The sequence below is a fragment of the Phyllobates terribilis genome, unplaced genomic scaffold, assembly GCF_046119375.1.
Source record: "Phyllobates terribilis strain yellow unplaced genomic scaffold, ASM4611937v1 Scaffold_1__5_contigs__length_1240528914, whole genome shotgun sequence".
NCBI classification, from domain to species: Eukaryota; Metazoa; Chordata; class Amphibia; order Anura; family Dendrobatidae; genus Phyllobates; species Phyllobates terribilis.
The window spans coordinates 359,942,308-359,968,960 of record NW_027362761.1 but is presented as its reverse complement, the minus strand read 5'-3'; the positions used below and the strand labels follow the sequence as shown (position 1 = coordinate 359,968,960).

Below are 26,653 nucleotides of genomic sequence, written 5' to 3'. Positions count from 1 at the left end.
GATACTGTATGGAGGACTATGTGGGACCCATTATACTGTATGGAGGACTATGTGGGGCCATTATTCTGTATAGAGGAGTATGTGGGACCCATCATTCTGTATGGAGGAAAAGGGCCCATTATTCTGTATGGAGGACTATGTGGGGCCCATTACACTGTATGGAGGACTATGTGGGGCCCATTATTCTGTATGGAGGACTATGTGGGGCCCATTATTCTGTATGGAGGACTATGTGGGGCCCATTATTCTGTATGGAGGACTATGTGGGGCCCATTATTCTGTATGGAATATGGAGGACTATATGGGGCCCTTTATTCTGTATGGAGGACTATGTGGGGCCCATTATTTTGTATGGAGGACTATGTGGGGCCCATTATTCTGTATGGAGGACTATGTGAGGCACATTATTCTGTATGGAGGACTATGTGAGGCTCATTATTCTGTATGGAGGACTATGTGGGGCCCATTATTCTGTATGGAGGACTATGTGGGGCCCATTATTCTGTATGGAGGACTATGTGGAGCCCATTATTCTGTATGGAGGACTATGTGAGGCGCATTATTCTGTATGGTGGACTATGTGAGGCCCATTATTCTGTATGGAGGACTATGTGGGGCCATTATTCTGTATGGAGGACTATGTGGGGCCCATTATTCTGTATGGAGGACTATGTGGGACCCATTATACTATATGGAGGACTATATGGGGCCCATTATACTGTATGGAGGACTATGTGGGGCCCATTATACTGTATGGAGGACTATGTGGGACCCATTATTCTTCATGGAGGACTATGTGGGGCCCATTATTGTGTATGGAGGACTATTTGGGGCCCATTATTGTGTATGGAGGACTATGTGGGGCCCATTATTCTCTATGGAGGACTATGTGGGGTCCATTATTCTCTATGGAGGACTACGTGGGGCCCATTATACTGTAAACTGGTTGGCCCATGACTTTGTCCCAAATTTTTCATTTTGGCCCTCTGGGTATTTGAGTTTGGCAACCCTGATATAGACAATGTCCTCAATTCTGGTAGTAGAGTTGAGCAAAAAGATTTACAGAACCCTGGTTCAGTTGCCACTTTAATAGTTCGAACCAGAGACCTACAAACCTCCTCCCACCAATCATCAGCACTGGCACCTTTTCTGATTAATAGTCCGTGCGTGACGTCATCGTTGTGATGTGATGCAGGCATGAGGTCACACAGGGCATACTTATCAGAAGAGGTGCTGGGGAAGTCTTTGGGTAGGACATGGACAACCAACATGACTGGTGTACCATGGTCCTGCAAATTTGTTTACTCTGTTAAAGTAATAATTAGGAGATTGTCCATTTTGGAAAATCCACTCTCTATCCAAACCATGTGGGTGTACACTTACCCTACTTTATATTATCGCCAGCTGCAGGTTGTTCCAGATAATGTCTAGGTAAAATTGAAAGTAAAAAAAGTCTTATCTAGCACACAAACAGTTAAATTATTTTGACTGGGCATTGATATCCTTTGCCACTCAAAGGAGCAATGATTCATTACACTTCATTAGTCCATCACATTAAATAACTGGAGACATATCCAGCGCTTGGTTTTTGGCTGCTCTTTAATGTTACACTTATTAGTGAGTAGGAGGATGAGTAATCCAGCGCATGCAAAACATTCTGCCCATATCTTTTCATATTTATATTGAGCTTGTGGAATGTTTATTATAGACGTCCTCCTTATTATAGAAAACAGCTTCCCTCGTTACAGATAAATGTTTAGAAGGAAGTATTGTCACGGACGCTAATGGAGCAGAATACTAATGAATTCACCCAGCTACCGCATGCATTTACAAAGGGCGTTTAGGAAACCTTGACGATTTCTACAGCCGCTTGTAATAATTAATTTGCCGAATATGCTGATGTTTACTAAACAGATTATCTCCTAAAATATTGTATTGTAATACTGCTTTCTCTGCAGGAAACATCTGAAGTTATATGACACCTGAATCCATTATTACTTGTGCTCCTGCAATTATCAGTTATAGGGAAAGAGAAGCAAGAACTTTTATTTATTACTCATTGGATTGTAATACGAAAGAGAGAAAAATTAACTTAATAATATTCAAATCCCTGTAACTGTAGCTCTGGGCAGAATTGACAATAATTTAATAGAAATGTTTGGTGGAAAACTAATGCCATCTTTTTTATGCACCTCCAGCTTTTCATTCCAAAAAATGAATGTAGCTAAGAAATAGATTAGTGAAATGCTTAAGAATCTGAGATGCAAAAACATCTCATGAACATAATTATATAATTAAATTATTTTTTAACTGAGTCTTAGGCCACATTTACACTTTCAGTATTTGATCAGTATTTTACATCAGTATTTGGAAGCCAAAATCAGGAGGGGGTGATAAATACAGAAGTGGTGACGTGTTTCTATTATACTTTTCCTCGGATTGTTCCACTCCTGGTTTTGGCTTACAAATACTTATGTAAAATAGTGACCAAATACTGAACGTGTGAACATGGCCTTTGGCTAAATTAAGAGCAGCGCTGAACTCTGTAGACTCGTGTCCGCGAATTGCAAATGTGACTTGGTCCATGTGCTTGAAAGTAGAGAAAAACGTGACAGTGATAACTGGATTTCATAGAAAAATAGAAAAAAAATTATTTTCAAATATCAAGTTTGATAAAGACTTCATACAGGATATAGATTAAAACGTTGCATGGATATTGTACATGGGTGGAGGAATAAAATGACTTTTTTTCTATTTTAGTATGGAACCTGGTGAGCACTGTCACTTATTTCTCTAGAATTGTCTGCTACACTAAATGGATTGTTTGATTTTGTGAATATTGCGCTCTTTTTACCTTTTGTCTGAATGGAAGATGGGTGCAGAAGTTGCCTACTAATTACATGCACTAATTTGGTCTGTAAATTGGGTCAGAATAGCGCGTGGACTAATAGCCCATGTGTGCTAGCGCATAAGCAAACATTGGTCCATGTGTGGTCTATTGCACATGATGGGACATCACATGGACTGGAAATACGCTTGTGTAAACCTAGCGTTGCTGAATTGTTAATTTATAGCATACTATATAATATTATATTGTATAAAATACTGTCATGTGTTTCTGTTTCTCATTTTCAGAAAGACCCTCTTAGGGCCAACATTTGGCTCTCCTATAAGGAAAATGGAAGTATTTCCTTCTTATAGTCAGGATTCAGGAAAAGGCTACTTGGCATATATTATAGATGACAAGGTATGGTGGGGTGAAGAAAAAAAGAAACAATCACACATAGGGTGATAATATATATTATAAGGGGGCAAGGGGTGAGAATAATGCTCACCTGATTAGGTTATGTATGGCACAACCCCAATAAAAATAAGAAATAAAATAAGCTGTTGCAGTCATATCTGCGGATAGAGATGTTCTTATTCTGCTTGTAAAGTTAAAGAGTATTATAGAAGTTGATGTTTGAATGATCCTGCTGCTTAGTGGAAATAGTGGTCCCACACATAGAAATGTGCTTCAGGTAGCCTTTATTACATGTTTTGGGTCCGTACAGGTCACTTTCTCAAATAAGTGTACATATATAAAAAAGTTAATTTATTGTTTTTTTGTGATGAAGTGAAATAAACAATGGGTGTCCAACAATGTCCTTCACCTAACAAGTAGAAAATGATATTAAAATATAAGTCTCTAAATAGGGCAGGGGCTCGTCTGGTTAGGTCTGTGTGTGGGTACAATGGAAGCAGCAACGATCTCTCATAAAGGAATTCCCAGACATTGAAACACTTGAGTAAGTAATTTAATCTATGAGCTGAGACACTAATAATGTTGAAAATAAATAGACCCCAGTCCATTTATGCTTTAATTTCAGTTTCTTTAACTGACATTTATTTAAAGGGTAAACTTGAATGCTTATGTTTAGCTTTTTTTCCTCTAGAAATGCAAACTGGCACTCCTTAATATCATGAGACCCAATCAATGACATACCCAATCAATGTAACACTTAGTAGGTGTCTAATTTACAGAGTATTCTAGAAATGTCACTGCAAAGTCAGCTTTATTTAATATCTCTGCTTAGGTTGGACTTCAGATTCTACCAGTTGATGGAAACCCACACAAGACCATGGCTCTCATTTGTCATCCGGATGGGGTAGCCAATATTGCCTGCTCAAGTGACGGTCAATACGTGTTTACAGCTGGAGGAAAAGACTGTACAGTAATGATGTGGAAAACCAATGTACAGTAAGTCCGGACCTAAATTATCACATGCTTAAAGAAGCACTCCCATTTAATTTTTTTTCCTAAATAAATCTGTGTATGCAATGTAGTGTGGGTATATTAATATCTACCGACACTGTCTCCGGGCTCCAGCGCCATCCTGCTCTGCTTATCAGTGAGGTCACTGCTCTGCAGCCTCTTTGGAACACACTGCTCTCTGAGTGACCCAGAAGTGGCTTTTACAGTCTATAGAGTTTCAGATCAAGGCTTCAAACACTTATATTGTTAAAGAGACTTCCGACTCACACATAAAGCATAGAGTGACCCAGATAGTCTGAATTGCGGTGACGTCACTGAGAAATGGAGCGGAACGGTGTCACTGAGAAATGGAGCGGAACGGTGCTGGATTCTGGAGAAAGCAGCAGTAGGTGAGTATTACGCGCCCCCTGGGCCGTGGGGTACCCGGTGCCGGGCCGGTAGATGCTGGGGGTTGTAGTCACTGTGGCGGTGACCCAGTCCGTGACCCAGGGCGGTAAATCCAAGGGTAATTTGTATATATGAGTTTTATAATGTCCGACTACGCCACCTGTGGAGTGCGGCTAATGGAGGCCGCCGCTGCGGAACAGTCCTCTGAAGCTGATGGTTTGGCAGCAAAGGTGGTATAACTCCCCACAGGAAGAGTTAGCTTCAGGGCAGTGTGTGGATGATGGTGGTTGTGCAGGGTATCAGTAATAACCACAGAGTCAGTATAGTGCAGTCCCAGGGTCTTTCTCACAGTTGTCAATTAGGCAAGCATGGACTGGAGTACTGGCTAGAAGTAAGAGTCCGGTCAGCCTGGAAGCAAACATAGAGTCCTCCTTGCCAGATGGAGTTGTAGGCCTGCCCTTCTCACTATACTCTTTGGCTTTACTGCTTGTAGCTGTGTTGTAGCCCACGTCCCTGAGTGTAACGTGCTGTGCTCACCCGTATGGCTGGCAGCTCGGGCCTTGTGGATGCTTCACTCCTCCGTGGCAGTGCTGGTCCCTCTGTGCTGCTGAGCCTCCGGGAGTCTGATGGGGGCCAGGGGACCTGCAATCTCCTGCCCTGCGGTATCTGCTGCTGGGCCTGAAGTGTCCCACAGCCTCGGACTCCGGTGTCCGGTTCTTTGTGTGCTCCAGCTAGGACGAGCTATCTCCATCTCCAGTCCCTAGCTCCTCTCTCTTCAATGTCCTAAACTCAACTCCTTACCCTAAGCTCAACTAACCCTGCCTCCAGATCCAGTTGCCAAGGGGAGGTTCCTCCCCTTGCTGGTCTAGAGCCAGGAAGTGTTGCATGTATTGTGTACCTGGCTAAAAGAACTCCTGCTTGCTTCCAGGTATGGCATTACCTCTTTTGAGGGAGGCAATGCCACTGTGGCAACCAGACCCTTGGGGTGCCACATTCCCCCCTAGTTAATTTCAGTACTCCGGGACTGAACATATTTTTCAAAAGTAACAATAGCATTAACAATAACAGGCACATTAGAATATTTACAAACATTACAGTCCTTGATAGGATAATCTGCAACCAGGTGTCCATTCCACTGTGCAAGGTGTAATTTGAGGGACCCGTCCAAAACCCTCCACGGAGGCCCTGGGGTGGCTGCAGGGCATAGATGATCCAGTGTTGGACAACGTCTTCAGCCAACTCCCAACGAGTTTTTGTTCAGTGGTCTTTCAATAAGGGGCACTTTAACAAGTGCAACTATTTACAATGGAGAGTTCTTTGGTTATTCACCGTCCATAACCTAAAAGTCTTTGTACCCTTTTCGGGTAACTGGAAAAACACACATTAAACATTTCAAATCAGCAATGTCTCTGGCATACCCTTACGGGTAACTATATACAGCATACATTTCAAATTTTTCTATACTTTAAACTTTGCATTTTAAATTCTCCAACGGGCAGGGGGCTGACCTCTTGTACTTCTGGTGGATCTACGGAGTACACTATCTGTCACTGCTCTACCCTGGTCCCTTGTGTCTACCCCTGGTGTGGTGGGTTCAGTGTGAACTGCACTACAGGTAGTATGAGGTAGTACTGGTAGATTGGGCCGTTTCCTACGAACTCTTTGGCTCACCGTGGATACGACAGGTTCATTGTTAGCAGAGGGTTGATTCTCCTGGTCTGCTGATGATGAGGCTTCTGTCTCTGGGGCCAACTGTTCTTCCAACTCTTCTGGGACTTCTGCAGCTTCCGGTGGGGCCGCTTGGAGAAAGGTAATGACTGGCACGACAATTGCATTGTTCACCTGTGTCCACGACCGGGGAAATTCTCAGAGTACTGTTTGGACCACTTCCTCTGTGGGCTGAGGGCTATCTTAGTCTTCCTTAGTGTGTTGCAATTGCTCGGGACATTTCTTCAAGTGATCTCTGGAAACTGCCGCTGATGTTTCTCCTCCATCCTTGCTGATGAGGCACACTTTGGTGTTATCGTAGTTTGAGGGTAGGATGGTGTATGGCTCTACCTCCCACTGGTCATCCAATTTGTGGAGCCGCCTCTTTCTTTTAAGGACTTGTTCTCCAGGTAGCAAGGGAACAGCGGGTGCGTGTTGGTTGTAAGTTTTCTCTTGCTTTTGTCTGGCCTGGGACAAACTTCTTTCAACACTCTCTTGCACTTTGCGGTATTGTTGCTGCCGCTCGGTATCCCAATCTGCATCTGGTGAGGCTGTCTCCGGTGTTAGGACTCCCATGTCCAGGTCGATGGGCAGCTTACCAGGTCTTGCTCTCATCAGGTAAGCAGGTGTGCAATTGGTGGAGTTCACTGGGATATGGTTATAGAGGTCCACGAGATCTGGTAGTTTCTCTGGCCACAGGCTGCGTTCTTCAAGGGGCAACGTCTTCAACAGGTCTATCACCACCTGGCTCATCTTCTCACACAACCCGTTGGTTTGGGGATGATACTGCGTTGTCCTGATTTTCTTGCAACCGTACAGGTTTCAGAATTCTTGGAACACCTCCGCTTCGAAGGCTGGACCTTGGTCAGTAAGCACACGGTCAGGGTAACCGTGTGGGTGACAGAATTGCTGTTGGAAAGCTTTGGCTGCTGTCTGAGCCTTCTGGTCCTTTACTGGCACTACTACCAGGAACCGGGAGTAGTGGTCTACGATGGTGAGAGCGTAGACATAGCCTGACCTGCTTGGGGCTAGCTTCACGTGATCCAAGGCTACCAGTTCAAGTGGCTGTTTGGTAATGATGGGCTGCAGGGGAGCCCTCTGGCTGTCACGGTCTTTTCGCCTCAGGTTGCATGGTCCGCATTCTCGACACCATCTCTCGATTGCTTTCCTCATGCCAGCCCAGTTGAACCGTTCACGTAGCAGGACTTCCAACTTCTTCCATCCGAAGTGTCCTGCTCCATCGTAGTACACTTCTAAGACCATTGACGCATCCCGCCTCGGGACTACCACCTGCCAGACCAGTTCATGTGTCCGGGAGTTGATACTTCTTCGACACAGCTTCCCTTCATAGATGAATAGCTTGCCCTTCTCCTTCCACAGCTGTTTGGTGTCCTCTGGAGCATCTGGATCAGGGTGCGAGTCAGCTTGTGTCAGCAACTCCTTGACTAGGCGGACAGCCGGGTCACTATCTTGTGTCTCTGCCCATCCATGGTGGGGCAATGGATTGAACGTGGCCTCTCTGTTGGCGGAGCACCTGTTCTTCACACAATGGGAGCACTGGGTTACTGCATGACAGTGGAAAGCGGGGATCTCTTTCTCCTTCAGCTCTTCCGGGTCTTCTTCCCCATCTGGCAAGTTAGGCATCCTGGAAAGCGCATCTGCGTTTGCATTCTTGTGCCCAGCCCAATACTTGATGGTGAACTCGTAATTAGACAACCGGGCCATACATCTTTGCTCCAGGGCACCAAACTTTGCAGTCTCCAGGTGTGTCAGCGGGTTGTTGTCTGTGAAGACGGTGAATTTGGAGGAGGCGAGATAATGTTTGAAGCGCTGGGTCACAGCCCAGACTACGGCGAGGAACTCCAACTTGAAGGAGCTGTAGTTATCAGGGTTCCTTTCTGTGGGCCGGAGCTTCCTGCTGGCATAGGCAATCACTCTTTCTCTGCCCTGCTGTATCTGGGACAGCACCGCTCCCAGCCCCACGTTGCTTGCGTCTGTATGGAGTATGAAGGGTTGGCCATAGTCAGGGTAGGCCAGGATCTCGTCTCCTGTGAGAGCCATCTTCAGCCTGCTGAAGGATTCGTCTTCCGGCTTATCCCATTTAAATGGAGGCTTCGGGTTTTTGGCCTTCCTCGACTGGTATCTAGGAGGTCCTGCATGGGTGCCGCCATCTTGGTGAAGCCTTTGATAAATCTTCGGTAGTAGCCCACCAACCCGAGGAACTGCCGCACTTCCTTGATAGTGGAGGGTCTTTGCCAGTCCTTGATTACTGTGACCTTGTCAGGGTCTGGTGCTACACCTTCGGCGCTTACCACATGACCTAGGTACTGTACCTTGGGCTTCAACAGGTGGCATTTTGACGGCTTTACCTTCAGGCCAAAACCAGCTAGGGCTTCAAACACCTCGGCCAGGTGCTTCAGGTGGTCTTCATAGGACTTGGAGTAGACTATGACGTCATCCAGGTACAGCAGGACTGTCTCGAAGTTCTTGTGTCCTAGACAGCACTCCATTAACCGCTGGAAGGTTCCTGGGGCGTTGCAGAGCCCGACTGGCATGCAGTTGAACTCACTGAGGCCCATCGGTGTTGTAAATGCGGTCTTTTCTTTATCCGCCTCTGCTACAGGAACCTGCCAATACCCACTAGTGAGATCCAAAGTAGAGAAATAATTAGCAGATCTTAATGCAGCTAGTGACTCCTCAATCCTGGGTAACGGGAAGGCATCTTTATGTGTAATGCAGTTAATTTGCCTGTAGTCAACACACATTCTCATTGTACCATCCTTTTTCCTTACGAGAACTAATGGAGCTGCCCAGAGGCTACAACTATCTCTTATCACCCCAGCCTCCTTCATCTCCCGTAACATCCCTTTGGCATTTTGGTCGTGTGCTGGGGGTACAGGCCGGTACCGCTCTTTAATGGGTGTATGATCTCCCGTGGGGATATGATGTTGTACCCCTTTTACTTTCCCAAAATCTAGCGGGTATTTGCTGAAGACCCGCTCATACTCCTGGACCACCCGGTATACTCCATGTTTTTGGTGCTGAGGGGTGGAGTCAGTGCCCACGTGTAGCTTCTGACACCAGTCCTCCATCTGTCCCTTGGAGCCATTATTCTCCGCCGGTTTGGATGGAGGTAAGGGTTCCACTGTCTTTATAGAGTTGTTACTGACGGTGAATAATTTGGCAAGGGTAGCATATAGGGGCAAATGAACCTCTTTCTCCCCACAATTCAGGATGCGGACTGGCACTCTCCCATGGCGGATGTAACATACCTGGCGGCGTCCTTGCATAGTGGTCCATCTCCCACTGTGCAAGAGCGCGCACTTGATCTCCTGTCCAGAATGTCTCTCTGGCTTCCCTCCATGCTGTCTGTTTGTGTCTGTTTCTGCTGCTTAAGGGCGGCGCCCGATCACTTCCTGCTTTTTGTACCTGCTGTGGGTCACACCCCTTGTGCGTCCTCAGCCTATTGCTGTCTGTCACCTGGTATATAGCTCAGCTGCGCCCATCTATTCCTGCCTGAGCATAGTGTTTCTTTCAGTGTGTGCTTGCACTCTGAAGGTGCCAGGTCCCGTTCTGTGTTCTCTTGTCTGCCTTTCCTGGAGGCTGTATTTCCAGGCCTGTCTGAACACGCTCCTAGCCTGTTCCTCCTGCCTTCTAGGGGCCGATTACCTAGACCTGTTCCTGTATCTTGTCTGACCTGTCTGAACACGCTCCTAGCCTGTTCCTCCTGCCTTCTAGGGGCCGATTACCTAGACCTGTTCCTGTATCTTGTCTGACCTGTCTGAACACGCTCCTAGCCTGTTTCTCTCGCCTTCTAGGGGCTGATTACCTAGACCCGCTCCTGTATCTTGTCTGTCCTGTCTGAACACGCTCCTTGCCTGTTCGTCCTGCCTCTCTGGGGGCCGTATTCCCAGACCCGCTCCTGTATCCCTCTGCAGTGTCGGTCTCCTCCGTACACTCAGTTCCAGTCTGAACTCTCTCCTATCCTTTACCTGTTTTGCCTCTATGTCCGTTCCCTTCCTTTTTCTGCAGAGTCTGAACTCGTACCTAACTCCTGCTTGTTGTCTCTGTACTCCCGTTTGTGAGTTTGTGGTCCACTCGCTACTTCACTGCAAGTACCCTGTGGGTGTCTGGCTCTGCCTTTCCCTTCCTGTCTGTTCCGTGTGAACAGAGCCCTGTCCCCCCTACTCAGCCTAGCCTGCTCTGACTCCTTTGCTCACCGCTCCGGCGGTTCTAGCCTGCTCTGACTCCTTTGCTCACCGCTCCGGCGGTTCTAGCCTGCTCTGACTCCTTTGCTCACCGCTCCGGCGGTTCTAGCCTGCTCTGACTCCTTTGCTCACCGCTCCGGCGGTTCTAGTCTGCTCTGACTCCTTTGCTTACCGCTCCGGCGGTTCTAGCCTGCTCTGACTCCTTGCTCACTGCTCCGGCAGTCCTGTCCTGCCCTGCTTCTGCCCGCTGCTCCGGCAGTCCTGTCCTGCCCTGCTTCTGCCCGCTGCTCCGGCAGTCCTGTCCTGCCCTGCTTCTGCCCGCTGCTCCGGCAGTCCTGTCCTGCCCTGCTTCTGCCCGCTGCTCCGGCAGTCCTGTCCTGCCCTGCTTCTGCCCGCTGCTCCGGCAGTCCTGTCCTGCCCTGCTTCTGCCCGCTGCTCCTGCAGCCCTGTCCTGCTCTGTTCTTGCCCACCGCTTCGGGCGTTCCCTCTCTGCTGTGGTTGTCTACCGCATCTGCGGTTCTGTGACCCAGTCTGTACTGGGTCTTAACCTTTCTGTGCTCCAGCCCGTCCTTTCGGCCAGTACCTCCCTGCCTGCATACTCGCCTGTATCCACCCATCTGCATACCTGCCGTGTTTGCTTATATCCACCAGTCTGTGCCAGCCTAACCTGCCTGTTCCTGAGTCCCAGTGTGTACTGGGTCCTATCCCGCCTGTGTTCCTACCTGCTAGTGCCTCCCTGTCTGCACTCTAGCTGTGCTTGCCTGTACCCCTCTACCTGTATTGTTCCTGAGTCCCAGTGTGTACTGGGTCCTATCCCGCCTGTGTTCCTACCTGCTAGTGCCTCCCTGTCTGCACTCTAGCTGCGCTTGCCTTTACCCGCCTGCCTGCATACCAGTCGTGCCTGCCTATACCCTCCAGTCTGTGCGCCAGCCTGATCCAGTAATCCCTGTGTGGGTCAACCCCCGTGTCCGGAGTTTGACCTGGAGTAGCACCTGGTCCCTCTGCCCGGTTTCTCCCTGGTGCACTGGCGTCGTATGCCGTCGTGCCATCTTGGTCGGATCGGCCAGATACTTAGTCACGCCCCTCCAGGCACTCTCCGGTTCATGGTCCAGTGGAATCACTACAATCACACGCACACGCCGCTCAGCCCGGGCGTGTGCATAACAGCATGCTCAGGCCATGGTTCCCGTTGAGCCCCACGGCCTTCGCTCTCTGAGAAGTTTTCCAGCGAATACATGCATTAAAATAAATAAATAAATATTTTTTTTTTCCTTTAGCTGAGTTCCAGGCGAATTACGCACCCGTCCAGATGGATCTATCTGCTCTCGTTCCCGCGGATCCGCTACGTTATTATGGGGATCCTAGACAAAGTCGTGCATTTGTGGAGCAATGCATGCTACACTTCAAGTTCTACCCTCTATGTTTTCCCACCGATCGGGTTAAGGTGGCATTCATTATGTCTTACCTGGCGGGTGATGCCTTGGAATGGATCAACCCCCTATATGAAACACAGGATCCGATCCTCCTGGACCTAATGGCCTTCCTGGTGGCCTTTCTAATGGTCTTCGATGATCCTAACCCGGAGGCTCCTGCTGAAGCTTCACTTCCCAATATCCCGGAGCAGCCCCAATGGGTAATGTGTGTGGGTAGCGCAATAGTCCTCCAGCCCAATGAGACTACTGCCCACCCAGAATCCTCACAGGGTGACTACGCTTTCCGGAATACTTCTCCCAACCTCAAGAGGCAGTCCAGACGTGCTAGACGTAGAGGCAAGCCGTCACGCCAGGGTCTGTCCTCCCTGAGACCTCCTGACCCCAACCTTGAAGTCCCTACTGAAGCTTCATCTCCCTGTATCCCGGAGAAGCCCCAACGGGTAATGTGCGTGGGTAGTGCACCAGTTCTCCTGCCCGAAGAGACTTCTGCCCATCCAGACTCCACACAGGAGAACTTCCTGCACCCGGCATCAGATGCTTCACCCACTTTAACCGGTGTGCATGTCCAAGGATGCTCCAAAGCTGTGGTTACCTCAGAGTCTGTGCACCTCTACTACCTGGCGGAGGACCCCCTGTTGCCTCCTGAATCCTCCGGGATACCACTCGATGACAAATGGAGAGAGAGTTCTCTACACCCGGTACTCGATACTTTGTCCGCTTCGTCCTGTGAGCCTGACAATGGGTACCCCAAAGTGGTAGTTACCCCCGAGTCTCTACACCCCTCCGACCAGGCGGAGGACCTCCAGTTGTCTCCTGAACCCTTCGGGGTGCTACCTGGTAGCGAAAGGACAGAGACTCTCCTATACTCTGTACGTGATACCTCGCTCGCTTCGTCCAGTGAGTCCGACCTAGTGTACTCTGAAGCAGAGGTTACCCGTGAGTCTCTACACCCCTCTGACCAGGCGGAGGACCGCCAGTTGTCTCCAGAACCCTTCGGGGTGCCACCTGGTGGAGAATGGACAGAGACTTTCCTATACTCGGTACCCGATACCTCGCCTGCTTCGTCCAGTGAGTCCGACCTAGTGTACTCTGAAGCAGATGTTTTCTCTGAGCCTCTGCACTCTTCTGACCCGGCGGAGGACCTCCAGTTGTTTCCTGAATCCTCCGGGGTACCACCAGAAAACAAAGAGACAGTGACTTTTCCTCATTATGTACCTGATAACCCGTCTATTTCTTCCTGTGAGCTTGACAAGATGTACCTCGAAGCAGAGATTACCCCCAAGTCTCTGTCCCCCTCCAACCCGGTGGAGGACTTCCAGTTGTCTCCTGTACCCTCTGGGGTGCCACCTGAAAATATGTGGAGAGAGACTTCCTTGTGTGCTGTTCCTGGTACTCCACCCGTTTCGTCTGTTGCTAAGGGTGACTGGATGGGAGGTAGCATCCTAGCTACCCAGAGGAGACCAGTTTTTCCGGTGGACAGTGGAAGTGATCTCTTCGAAGTGAAGAATTGGCCCTCGAATTCCCTGCGGAAGATTCTGGCAGGCCTGAAGAAGAGGGGGCGTAAGGGGGGGGGGTACTGTAACATACCTGGCGGCGTCCTTGCATAGTGGTCCATCTCCCACTGTGCAAGAGCGCGCACTTGATCTCCTGTCCAGAATGTCTCTCTGGCTTCCCTCCATGCTGTCTGTTTGTGTCTGTTTCTGCTGCTTAAGGGCGGCGCCCGATCACTTCCTGCTTTTTGTACCTGCTGTGGGTCACACCCCTTGTGCGTCCTCAGCCTATTGCTGTCTGTCACCTGGTATATAGCTCAGCTGCGCCCATCTATTCCTGCCTGAGCATAGTGTTTCTTTCAGTGTGTGCTTGCACTCTGAAGGTGCCAGGTCCCGTTCTGTGTTCTCTTGTCTGCCTTTCCTGGAGGCTGTATTTCCAGGCCTGTCTGAACACGCTCCTAGCCTGTTCCTCCTGCCTTCTAGGGGCCGATTACCTAGACCTGTTCCTGTATCTTGTCTGACCTGTCTGAACACGCTCCTAGCCTGTTCCTCCTGCCTTCTAGGGGCCGATTACCTAGACCTGTTCCTGTATCTTGTCTGACCTGTCTGAACACGCTCCTAGCCTGTTCCTCTCGCCTTCTAGGGGCTGATTACCTAGACCCGCTCCTGTATCTTGTCTGTCCTGTCTGAACACGCTCCTTGCCTGTTCGTCCTGCCTCTCTGGGGGCCGTATTCCCAGACCCGCTCCTGTATCCCTCTGCAGTGTCGGTCTCCTCCGTACACTCAGTTCCAGTCTGAACTCTCTCCTATCCTTTACCTGTTTTGCCTCTATGTCCGTTCCCTTCCTTTTTCTGCAGAGTCTGAACTCGTACCTAACTCCTGCTTGTTGTCTCTGTACTCCCGTTTGTGAGTTTGTGGTCCACTCGCTACTTCACTGCAAGTACCCTGTGGGTGTCTGGCTCTGCCTTTCCCTTCCTGTCTGTTCCGTGTGAACAGAGCCCTGTCCCCCCTACTCAGCCTAGCCTGCTCTGACTCCTTTGCTCACCGCTCCGGCGGTTCTAGCCTGCTCTGACTCCTTTGCTCACCGCTCCGGCGGTTCTAGCCTGCTCTGACTCCTTTGCTCACCGCTCCGGCGGTTCTAGCCTGCTCTGACTCCTTTGCTCACCGCTCCGGCGGTTCTAGTCTGCTCTGACTCCTTTGCTTACCGCTCCGGCGGTTCTAGCCTGCTCTGACTCCTTGCTCACTGCTCCGGCAGTCCTGTCCTGCCCTGCTTCTGCCCGCTGCTCCGGCAGTCCTGTCCTGCCCTGCTTCTGCCCGCTGCTCCGGCAGTCCTGTCCTGCCCTGCTTCTGCCCGCTGCTCCGGCAGTCCTGTCCTGCCCTGCTTCTGCCCGCTGCTCCGGCAGTCCTGTCCTGCCCTGCTTCTGCTCGCTGCTCCGGCAGTCCTGTCCTGCCCTGCTTCTGCCCGCTGCTCCTGCAGCCCTGTCCTGCTCTGTTCTTGCCCACCGCTTCGGGCGTTCCCTCTCTGCTGTGGTTGTCTACCGCATCTGCGGTTCTGTGACCCAGTCTGTACTGGGTCTTAACCTTTCTGTGCTCCAGCCCGTCCTTTCGGCCAGTACCTCCCTGCCTGCATACTCGCCTGTATCCACCCATCTGCATACCTGCCGTGTTTGCTTATATCCACCAGTCTGTGCCAGCCTAACCTGCCTGTTCCTGAGTCCCAGTGTGTACTGGGTCCTATCCCGCCTGTGTTCCTACCTGCTAGTGCCTCCCTGTCTGCACTCTAGCTGTGCTTGCCTGTACCCCTCTACCTGTATTGTTCCTGAGTCCCAGTGTGTACTGGGTCCTATCCCGCCTGTGTTCCTACCTGCTAGTGCCTCCCTGTCTGCACTCTAGCTGCGCTTGCCTTTACCCGCCTGCCTGCATACCAGTCGTGCCTGCCTATACCTCCAGTCTGTGCGCCAGCCTGATCCAGTAATCCCTGTGTGGGTCAACCCCCGTGTCCGGAGTTTGACCTGGAGTAGCACCTGGTCCCTCTGCCCGGTTTCTCCCTGGTGCACTGGCGTCGTATGCCGTCGTGCCATCTTGGTCGGATCGGCCAGATACTTAGTCACGCCCCTCCAGGCACTCTCCGGTTCATGGTCCAGTGGAATCACTACAATCACATGCACACGCCGCTCAGCCCGGGCGTGTGCATAACAGCGGACATCAACTACCCCCCTGGCTGTCAAGATGGTGGGCCTACTGTCAGAGTATACGGGCTCTACCAGGGCCTGGTAATCTCAACCCCTGAGACCGATTGCTGCCCGACACCATATCAACATTTCACTTCTAGGGGGCATGGCAATGGGGAATGGGTCACTCATCCTGACATTGCCAATTTCACCACCAGACAGTTCTACCTGTTGTCTTCTCATCAGGGCTCTGATCTCTCTCTGCAGAACCCGCTGCTGACTGGAACTGGCAGTCTCCGCAACCTGCTGTAACAAGACAATAATTTCTGAAAGACAATTTTCAATGCCATTAGTGCCTAAGGTTATCATGGGATGACTTTCTCGGCGATCAATGTCAACAATTATCATTCCTTGTGCTGGCAACTCCACTCTGCCAATTTTTATGGTCACTTCTTTATACCCCACCTGAGGTAAGGGTTGACCATTGCTGGCATAGATGCTAAGATGGTCATCTGGACGGCGCGTAATGTCTGAATCAGTCCAGTACCGTTTATAAAGAACATATGGCATAGTGGTCACCTGGGATCCAGTGTCCAGCAACGCGCTCATCGGAAAGCCGTCAACCACGATAGATAGGACCGGTCGTCCTCCCACGTACTTATCTCGCCAGCTTTGTGGGCCTGGTGGTCTTACTCCTGGGGGTTGGCCCTCTGCCCCAGGTTTTTCTCGTTTAAATTATTGCAGTATCTTGCATAGTGTCCTGCCTTGTGACAGCGGCGGCAGATGGGTTGTCCGTCCTGGTCGTAGCGGTCGCTGTTCCTCCCTCTGATCTGTGGAATTCTTTTCTGTCGTCGCCACGGGATGTCATCTGGACTGGAAGCCAGCTCGATCTTTTCTTGTGGGTACACTTGCATGGACTGCACCGTTTTGGCTAGTGCAGCTACACTTTTAGTCAGCTCTTGGACCTGAAGGTGCAGGTCTGTAGACGGGGCATTGTCCAGAGTCTGTGCATCAGCCCCTACAGGTTCTGGGGAAAAGGATGCCACTTCTTGGTGGTATGTGATAGCTGGGCGCCGGTGGGATGTAGCGCCACCTGGTGTTGACTCTCGCAGCACCCGGATGGCTCTGTCTTTAAATTGTGCAAAGTCCAGATCGGGGTTTTGCAGAGCCATTATGCGCAGCTGTGTCCGGTGAGCGCTGGACAGGAGCCCCTCAATAAACTGCTCAGTTAGCAATTTGTTCTCATCTTGCACACTGTCGGGGTCTACCTGTTTGATGGCCCTCAGCGCCTCCTGCAGATTTAAAGCATAGTCCCGTACACCGTCCTGCACCCTTTGCTTGCACCCGTAAAACTTCATTTTTATTTCAGCTGCAGTGCGGGTGTCAAAGGTGTCCTTTAGTCGGGCCAGTATCTCTTTTACAGTGCCTTTGTCTCTGCCTGACCAGGATTTCACTTCTCTCTGGGCTGCACCGATTAGCTGGCCTATGAGGATGCTGACTTTCTGCTCCTCTGACAGGGGGTATACTTTAAACAGACTGCGCAGTCTTTCCTCAAAATCATTCAGGGTGTGTGACTCTCCTGAGTACTGGGGCAACCACGCCGCCCCCGGTATATATAGCATGGAGATTGGCATTACCGTGGCAGCGGTCACGCTTGCGGCTGAACTTCCCTCCATGTCCGGCGTCTTCCTCCCCCCTAGTGAACCGTGGCCTACCTTCTTTCACTTTGCTTCTCGTAGGCTGCAGTTCCGCAGGCGATGGTCTCCTTTTAGGACCTGGCATTGCACGCGTCTGACGTAAGCGCTCACTGGGGCTCCTTCCAGGACCTGGCGCTGCGTCAGTGCGTGAGGCGGGGCTTGGGCTTCGCGCGCTTCCTGCGGTTACGCCCCCGCTTCTTCCCGCGCGGTGACCCGGAAATGGCGGACAATGGAGGGAAACAGCGGCAATTGGCGCGAAACTTCACCACGGTATGCGACACAGTTCTTTAAGGTGCACAGTACCCGGTGGCAACGGGCACGAAATCCTGCCGACTACGCCAAAGTTGACGCGCCCCCTGGGCCGTGGGGTACCCGGTGCCGGGCCGGTAGATGCTGGGGGTTGTAGTCACTGTGGCGGTGACCCAGTCCGTGACCCAGGGCGGTAAATCCAAGGGTAATTTGTATATATGGGTTTTATAATGTCCGACTACGCCACCTGTGGAGTGCGGCTAATGGAGGCCGCCGCTGCGGAACAGTCCTCTGAAGCTGATGGTTTGGCAGCAAAGGTGGTATAACTCCCCACAGGAAGAGTTAGCTTCAGGGCAGTGTGTGGATGATGGTGGTTGTGCAGGGTATCAGTAATAACCACAGAGTCAGTATACAGTCATGGCCAAAAGTTTTGAGAATGACACCAAAATTATATTTTCACATGATCTGCTGGCCTCTGGTTTTTATTAGTGTTTGTCTGATGTTTATATCACATACAGAAATATAATTGCAATCATATTATGAGTACCAATAGGTTATATTGACAGTTAGAATGAGTTAATGCAGCAAGTCAATATTTGCAGTGTTGCCCGTTCTTCTTCAATACCTCTGTAATTCTCCCTGGCATGCTCTCAATCAACTTGTGGACCAAATCCTGACTGATAGCAGTCCATTCTTGCATAATCAGTGCTTGCATTTTGCCAGAATTTGTTGGTTTTTGTTTGTCCACCCGTCTCTTGATGATTGACCACAAGTTCTCAATGGGATTAAGATCTGGGGAGTTTCCAGGCCATGGACCCAAAATCTCTATGTTTTGTTCCATGAGCCATTTAGTTATCACCTTTGCTTTATGGCAAGGTGCTCCATCATCCTGGAAAAGGCATTGTTGGGCGCCAAACTGCTCTTGGACGGTTGGGAGAAGTTGCTCTTGGAGGACATTCTGGTACCATTCTTTATTCATGGCTGTGTTTTTAGGCAAGACTGTGAGTGAGCCGATTCCCTTGGCTGAGAAGCAACCCCATACATGAATGGTTTCAGGATGCTTTACAGTTGGCATGAGACAAGACTGGTGGTAGCGCTCACCTCTTCTTCTCCGAATAAGCTGTTTTCCAGATGTCCCAAACAATCGAAAAGGGGATTCATCAGAGAAAATGACTTTGCCCCAGTCCTCAGCAGTCCACTCCCTGTACCTTTTGCAGAATATCAGTCGGTCCCTGATGTTTTTTCTGGAGAGAAGTGGCTTCTTTGCTGCCCTCCTTGAAACCAGCCCTTGCTCAAAGAGTCTCCGCCTCACAGTGCGTGCAGAAGCACTCACACCAGCCTGCTGCCATTCCTGAGCAAGCTCGGCACTGCTGGTAGTCCGATCCCGCAGCTGAAACAGTTTTAAGATACGGTCCTGGCGCTTGCTGGTCTTTCTTGGGCGCCCTGGAGCCTTTTTGACAACAATGGAAGCTCTCTCCTTGAAGTTCTTGATGATGCGATAGATTGTTGACTGAAGTGCAATCTTTGTAGCTGCGATACTCTTCCCTGTTAGGCCATTTTTGTGCAGTGCAAAGATGGCTGCACGTGTTTCTTTAGAGATAACCATGGTTAACTGAAGAGAAACAATGATACCAAGAACCAGCCTCCTTTTAAAGTGTCCAGTGATGTCATTCTTACTTAATCATGACTGATTGATCGCCAGCCCTGTCCTCATCAACACCCACACCTGTGTTAATGGATCAATCACTAAAACGATGTTAGCTGCTCCTTTTAAGGCAGGACTGCAATGATGTTGAAATGTGTTTTGGGGATTAAAGTTCATTTTCTGGGCAAATATTGACTTTGCAAGTACAGTAATTGCTGTTAAGCTGATCACTCTTTGACATTCAGGAGTATATGCAAAATGCCATTAAAGAAAATGAAGCAGTAAACTTTGGAAAAATTACTATTTGTCTCATTCTCAATACTTTTGGCCATGACTGTAGTGCAGTCCCAGGGTCTTTACTCACAGTTGTCAATTAGGCAAGCATGGACTGGAGTACTGGCTAGAAGTAAGAGTCTGGTCAGCCTGGAAGCAAACATAGAGTCCTCCTTGCCAGATGGAGTTGTAGGCCTGCCCTTCTCACTATACTCTTTGGCTTTACTGCTTGTAGCTGTGTTGTAGCCCACGTCCCTGAGTGTAACGTGCTGTGCTCACCCGTATGGCTGGCAGCTCGGGCCTTGTGGATGCTTCGCTCCTCCGTGGCGGTGCTGGTCCCTTTGTGCTGCTGAGCCTCCGGGCGTCTGATGGGGGCCAGGGGACCTGCAATCTCCTGCCCTGCGGTATCTGCTGCTGGGCCTGAAGTGTCCCACAGCCTCGGACTCCGGTGTCCGGTTCTTTGTGTGCTCCAGCTAGGACGAGCTATCTCCAGCTCCAGTCCCTAGCTCCTCTCTCTTCAATGTCCTAAACTCAACTCCTTACCCTAAGCTCAACTAACCCTGCCTCCAGATCCAGTTGACAAGGGGAGGTTCCCCCCCTTGCTGGTCTAGAGCCAGGAAGTGTTGCATGTATTGTGTACCTGGCTAAAAGAACTCCTGCTTGCTTCCAGGTATGGCATTACCTCTTTTGAGGGAGGCAATGCCACTGTGGCAACCAGACCCTTGGGGTGCCACAAGTATATTAACACACACACACTGCAGTACATACACATATACACATATGCTTTGTATATACACATATACACACATGGTTCTTAGCGATGACTATCCAGGGAGGAAGTGGGGAGAGCATCTTATCGTCGCGCACGCCGGAGGTCACTGGAGCTGAAGTCGCAGTGACTCGCCTGCGCCGAAGATCTTTGAATACACTGCCCATAAGAGGGAGGAACAGGTACAGATTGTGGAGGGAGTGCAGGGCGGAGGCACGGGATTACAGCACCACAACTGCAGGGCACTGTGATGTGCAAGGGAGGGGGGTGGTATTTTAATGAAGACAGGAGGCGGGGATTTCTTCCAAGCACCCTAGAAGAAATCATTAGCATAAAGAAATAAAATAAGATTTCTCAACAACAAGACCATTAATATGAGGCATACAGGTAGGTCTAGTTTAATATTTCTATAACCTCTATGCCCATATTAATAGGTTATATACTTCCCAGGGGGTGACAGATTCACTTTAAGTCATATTACAAGTATGTTCAAATGTAGTGTAAATAGACCAAGGCGTCATACACATTATATAAAAGTCAGCCAAAGTTGCCATTATCTACTGGATTGGCTGGCTTTATAATGTGTGTGAGGTAAACATCCCAGAGAAGCGAACACTGGCACTGCTGGTTTCCCAAGCACTACATGATCCATATACATTTACCCTTGTGGACCCTCTGCTTCTAAGCATATGGTGGTGCTCCCTGATAATTAAAAGTCCAAAATATATGGTTTAACAGCAAAAAGGATAATTGGGCTCTCACCACTGCTTCACTGTAGTCTTTAATGTAAAAGCAGTGTAAAGCCCCCTTCTCACATAGCGAGATCGCTAGTGAGATCGCTGCTGTGTCACAGTTTTGGTGACGCAACAGCGACCTCACCAGCGATGTCGCTATGTGTGACACTTTGCAACGATCAGGCCCCTGCTGTGAGGTCGCTGATCGCTGCAAAGTGTCCTGGACCATTTTTTGGTCGTTGCCCTTCCGCTGGTCAGCACACATCGCTGTGTGTGACCAGCGGGAGCAGCGATCAGGCTGGTAACTATGGTAAACATCGGGTTACTAGGGGCACACGCGCACCTAGTAATCCGTTGTTTATCATGGTTAGCACTCTGCTACAGTGAGCGGGAGGTTACCGCTCACTTTAGCAGGCTCGTAACCATGATAAACAATGGGTTACTAGGTGCGCGTGTGTCCCTAGTAACCCGATGTTTACCATGGTTACCAGCCTGCTAAAGTGAGCGGTAACCTCCCGCTCACTGTAGCAGAGTGGTAACCATGATAAATAACGGGTTACTAGGTGCGCGTGTGCCCCTAGTAACCCGATGTTTACCATGGTTACCAGCCTGCTCCTGCTTCAGCAGGCTCGTAACCAGGAGCAGGACATCGTGGAAAGATTCTTTCCACGATGTTGCTGCTCCCCTGATCGTTGGTGAGCCTGCCTGTTTGACAGCTCACCAGCGACCACATAGCGACGCAGCAACGATCCCTGACAGGTCGTATCGTTGTCGGGATCGTTGCAGCGTCGCTAAGTGTGACGGGGCCTTAAGACCATGGACAACAATAAACCTATGGCCGTGTGATAACACACCTCGTCAGCACCCAACATGTATGAGGGACTTCCAACAATCTTTGAACAGATGAGATCGGAGGAGATTAGGGCCCCGGAAGCTTGAATTTAATCGCCGGAACCTTTTGTTTTCTGGGAGATAAGCCAGTGCTTTCTCCAGTGTGAGATAGCTGTCAGCCAATGCTATCTCATGTGTATGGCCTGCTTTATTAAGGTTGCAACAGTGTCCTGACCAGGTAACTAGACTTCTAACTTCAGTAATAATAACAACTTACCAGTTTTGCACTTTTTTTTTATTTTTAGAATCATAAGTAAGGTAGAACTCCTTAAAGGATTCAAACCAAAAATAAATATAATTCTGAAATATAATCACTTTAGGTTATAGGCTGTGTCCAACCATTGTTTTATAGCTCCAGTCTATCTAACATGAGAAATAATTACAGGTTGTGTCTACAGCTGTTATCCAAATCAGTGCATTTTCATGGTAACAGACTACAAACAAACCCAGCGTAGTCTGATCCTGCTGTCATATTTGCTTCAAAGAAATGTTGTCTTTTTTTTTTATTATGGCTTCAAATCGCCCCTTTTCAGTAATTTGACAAGTCCATTAGTGTCACAGTGAGTTTTGAGGATCATAAACATCATTGACATCAGTGATCACATCCTGACTGTTTGGACTAGTGGTAGTTATATCATATATTAGTGAATGTTGTGTGGATAATGATTTGGGAGCAGAAAGCCCTATGATAGCAGTGAAGTTTAGCTAATCTTATGGTGCATTTAGGTGGACGGGTGAAAGATCCAATCACAGTAAGGAATTAAATTAAATTTATTTAATGAAAATACAAATTATTACATATTCGGCTTTTGCTGAGGTTTCTTTTTTATATTGCAGATCTTTAGAGGCTGTTGCTTCCCTTGGTGGAGAAGATCTGATTCCATTCTATGGAATGTTGCCAGGAGGAAGAGATGGAGCATTATTCAAGGTTAGTGACCAGCCAGTGGACAGTTCTTGGACACAGAGATTGGGCTTTGAATAATTGGGAACATTGTGTTACCGGTTCCGAGTACTCTTTAAAGGACTTCCACTCTAAAACTTGGTGTAAGCCATTCTGTTTAGCAGGTCCCCGGGAACCAGTGATTTTCAGCTGTATCCAATACTCCGTCCATGAAGTAACTGTTGGTAGAGCGATCTGAGGATAGAATGCTCAGCAAGACAGGTCAATACCACAGAGGTAGGGACAATGACAGATTCAGGTGCCAGAGACGTGGTCAGGGTAATAGCTGGGGTCAAGCTGAGATATGAGGCAAAAGAGGTGTCAAGCAGTCCAGAGGGAAATCCAAAAGGACTGATCTGTTAAGAGTAATGAATTCCTGAGCCAGATTAGAATACAGGAGTTCAATCCATTATGTAGCACTTCAGAAGCAATGAATGTCACTTAGCACTTAAATAGTGTGCTTCTTTGGCCCCTAAACCCTGCCCTGCCATTGGTCCGCTAACCGGCCCCCGGATGCCTCAGGGAGCTTGGCTAGGTGATGTCCACGCTCGCCAGCAGAAGGGGAAATCACCTCCCTAACTGGGAAATATTAAGAAAACTGGGCAGCAAGTGCACCACCCAGCAATGTTTGTGAGCAGTATTCCTCACAAATATCCAAAACAAATTAAAATTCATTACATGTGTTTTAAAAAACGTTTTATGTCTATTATGGTGTGGAAGTGTTTTTTTGTATTACCATGGCAAACTATGCATGTATCTAAATTCACTCCAAAATATCCAGTCTTGCTAGAATTCCTCAGCTGTGTTTATATGTAAAATGCATCCCAACCATATTACTATAATTACTAGGAGTATTTTTCAGCATCATCCATTCAAACTACACCAAAACCAACTTCTGTAGCTGCAGGTCCTTGCCTAATGGCAAAAACTGATGTCAGGCCAAATATAGATGTAAATGATTAAACTATTTGATAGCGATCAGGTATACTGTCAGTGATATCACTTATATTTTAGTACTTTTTAACTTTAAATAAATTTAGCTGAATGGTAGAAATTGCAAATTATTATGCAAAATGCCTATGAGCACAGTGATGGTGGATTTGAAATATCAATAAAATGCAATACTTAAAGGGTTACTCTACCTCTTGATGACCTATTTTAAGGATAGGTCATCAATATCAGATTGGTGGGAGTCCGACACCCGGGACCATCATCAATTAGCTGTTCTTGGTGCTGAAGCTGGCTAGCTGTTAGCAATTTCGCAGCTGAACAGTACAGCTCCATCAACTGTGTAGTAGCCGCTGTTCGGTCCGCCCCTACTCAAATAGTATAGGTGTGGATCTGCAGTACCTGGCTGTGGCCACTACACAGTTGACAGACCTACACTGTTCAACTCTGCAACTGCAAACATCTGGCCGCGGCACCCAGAACAGCTGATCGGTACGGCTGCTGGGCATCCGACCCAACTGATCTGATATTGATTACCTATCCATATAGGTAGACTATATAAAAGTAGTGCAGCAATTCTTTATAGTATTTTTTACCAAGATATACATTTTTTACCTTTCCACAGGATAGGTGGTAACATTCTGATCATATGGGTCTCAGTACTCAATGATCCAGAGAATGGAGTTCTGCAGAAGGCTCGCTGTACTCTACTTTCTTTGCCAGTCCCATAGACAATGAATGAAGCGGTCGTGTACATGCTCAATAGCCACTTGATTTGATGGAGCAATTAAATAGGGGGGTACCAGTGGGTGGGATTCCTAGCAATCAGCAACTTATCACTTAGCCTGTGCATAGGCGATGACTTTCTTTATAGGAAAAAACCCTTTAGTGGTCGAGAAAATAGCTTAAAAATATTATATACACGGAAAGGGTAAATTTTAATGTTGTATTGTTGGCATGGCAGAGGGTCTTTCCTAGATCACAACATGTGCACTTCTGCTTAAGCATAGATGATATTCAAGTGTAATATACTATGTTCAATTAGAAAGATTATGTTTCATTAGTGCAGCTATTATATCAGTACATATATATCAACATATTTCCTATGTCCTGTAGCTACTTACTAGTGTCTTCTTTCTCGTTTAGGAGCTGGAAGATTACTTTTACTATGCACAACTGCGTAACCAGAGTATAGATACAATGGAGACCAGAAAAGTTTCAACTCATATTCCCTTGAAAGAAGTTCCTTTCATCATGCGAGCATTGGGATATTACCCAACAGAGCAAGAGGTCATTACATTCACCAAAGCTCTACACCTGTAGAGATTATTTTATTGCCAATATTAATAATTTATTGGAATGACAAAAAGTTATTTTGTAGAAAGTAATAGCAAAACTTAGCAAAGTGATTTCTGTCATTCAGATTTTATTATCTAACGATATTATGGCAACCTAAGTGTGTACTGAAATGAGCACAAGACCACACGTTCAGTATTTGGTCAGTATTTTATATCAGTATCTGTAAGCCAAAACCAGGAGCGGGTGATAAATACAGAGGTGGTGACTTGTTTCTATTATACTTTTCCTCCTGATTTTGTCTTACAAATACTGATGTAAAATACTGAACGCGTGGCCTTACTGGGACCTCCACGTGTTCATGGTATATATTAGGTAATTGTTCATAATGGAGTTCCCTTATATATAAATTGCTCCATATTATAAATATGCTCTATACTGAATATTTCACTTTGGTTAGTATTTACTAAAGGGCCAGTATATACTAAAGAATTTCTGAAGCTAATATTCTACAGCAAATTAGGAGCAATAAATTCCAAAGTAATTTATATTCAGTTTGCTGCAGATTTACTGCAGCATAAATTGACAGACTGCAGATGTAAAATCCACCGTGCCGCTTATTTTACGCTGCAGATTTCTCCATAGTGTGTGGAATAGATTTTTTTTTTATAAAATCTCATCTATAATCTAAAATGCAGTTGCTGCATGTCTGAACCAGGTGAACATACCCTGAAATAATAATAAAATGAATAAAAAAATTATCAAATGGAAGCCTGAAGGAGCCTTTGACCCCTGAATTTCAAATATGGCTAGTTGTCAACCACTATAGGAACAGTAGTGGCCCTCAGTTTCTGTTTTTACTTTTGAAAAGTTTACGAAAACAGTTACAACTAAGAACTTTTCTATTTTTTTGTAACATAGCCACTAACTATTATGATGAACTATCAGATGTACACGACAATATTATGGCCAGTGTTTTTCATCAGCATTTGTAAGCCAAAACTATAAGTCTCCGTTCACATGCAGTGGTCATCTTGTGGCTTTTACCTGCAGCAGACCTGTGCCTTGACAGTCTGTTTACTATTTTCCTGCACAATCACTTAATCTTGCAGGGAAATCTTGCTCTTTCACTTCTTCCAGATGTATGTGATTTGTCCGAAAGAGGGAAGAGTGAAGCCAGCGCTGATTGGCCACTGGGATCACGTGACATAAAAATGTCACGCAATCCACAGGAGAGCCAGTGCCAACATCACTGTAACTTCACCGGAGGTGAGTATAGGTGTTATTTTACAAGGGGGATTGAGAAGAGGTTGTCAGAGTAGTGGACAACCCCTTTAAATGATTGTGCAGGGAAACATTGGAAAAAACACAGTGGCACAGGGTTGCTGCAATTAAAAGCCACAGCATGGCCATGGAGTGTGAGCGCAGCATTAGTGGAACCTACACAGAGAATGTGTAAATGAAAGATTCACAACCGTCCTGTGTTGGGGACCCGTTTCTGGTTTTGGCTCACAAATACTGATGTAAATACTCTCCAAAATACTGATGTATGATAGTGGC

General features: G+C 47.9%; 1 protein-coding gene across 3 annotated transcripts in view; it reads left to right on the top strand.

The window, feature by feature from the left end:
- Nucleotides 1-26,653, top strand: part of CFAP251 (cilia and flagella associated protein 251) — a 112,202-nt gene that overhangs the window by 71,595 nt on the left and 13,954 nt on the right. For all 3 annotated transcript variants that reach the window (XM_073676265.1, XM_073676266.1, XM_073676264.1), the window contains 4 exons: nt 3,136-3,247; nt 4,077-4,240; nt 22,747-22,837; nt 24,944-25,087. In XM_073676265.1, coding sequence (XP_073532366.1) covers nt 3,136-3,247; nt 4,077-4,240; nt 22,747-22,837; nt 24,944-25,087 — 511 coding nt within the window. The remainder of the gene's footprint in view (nt 1-3,135; nt 3,248-4,076; nt 4,241-22,746; nt 22,838-24,943; nt 25,088-26,653) is intronic.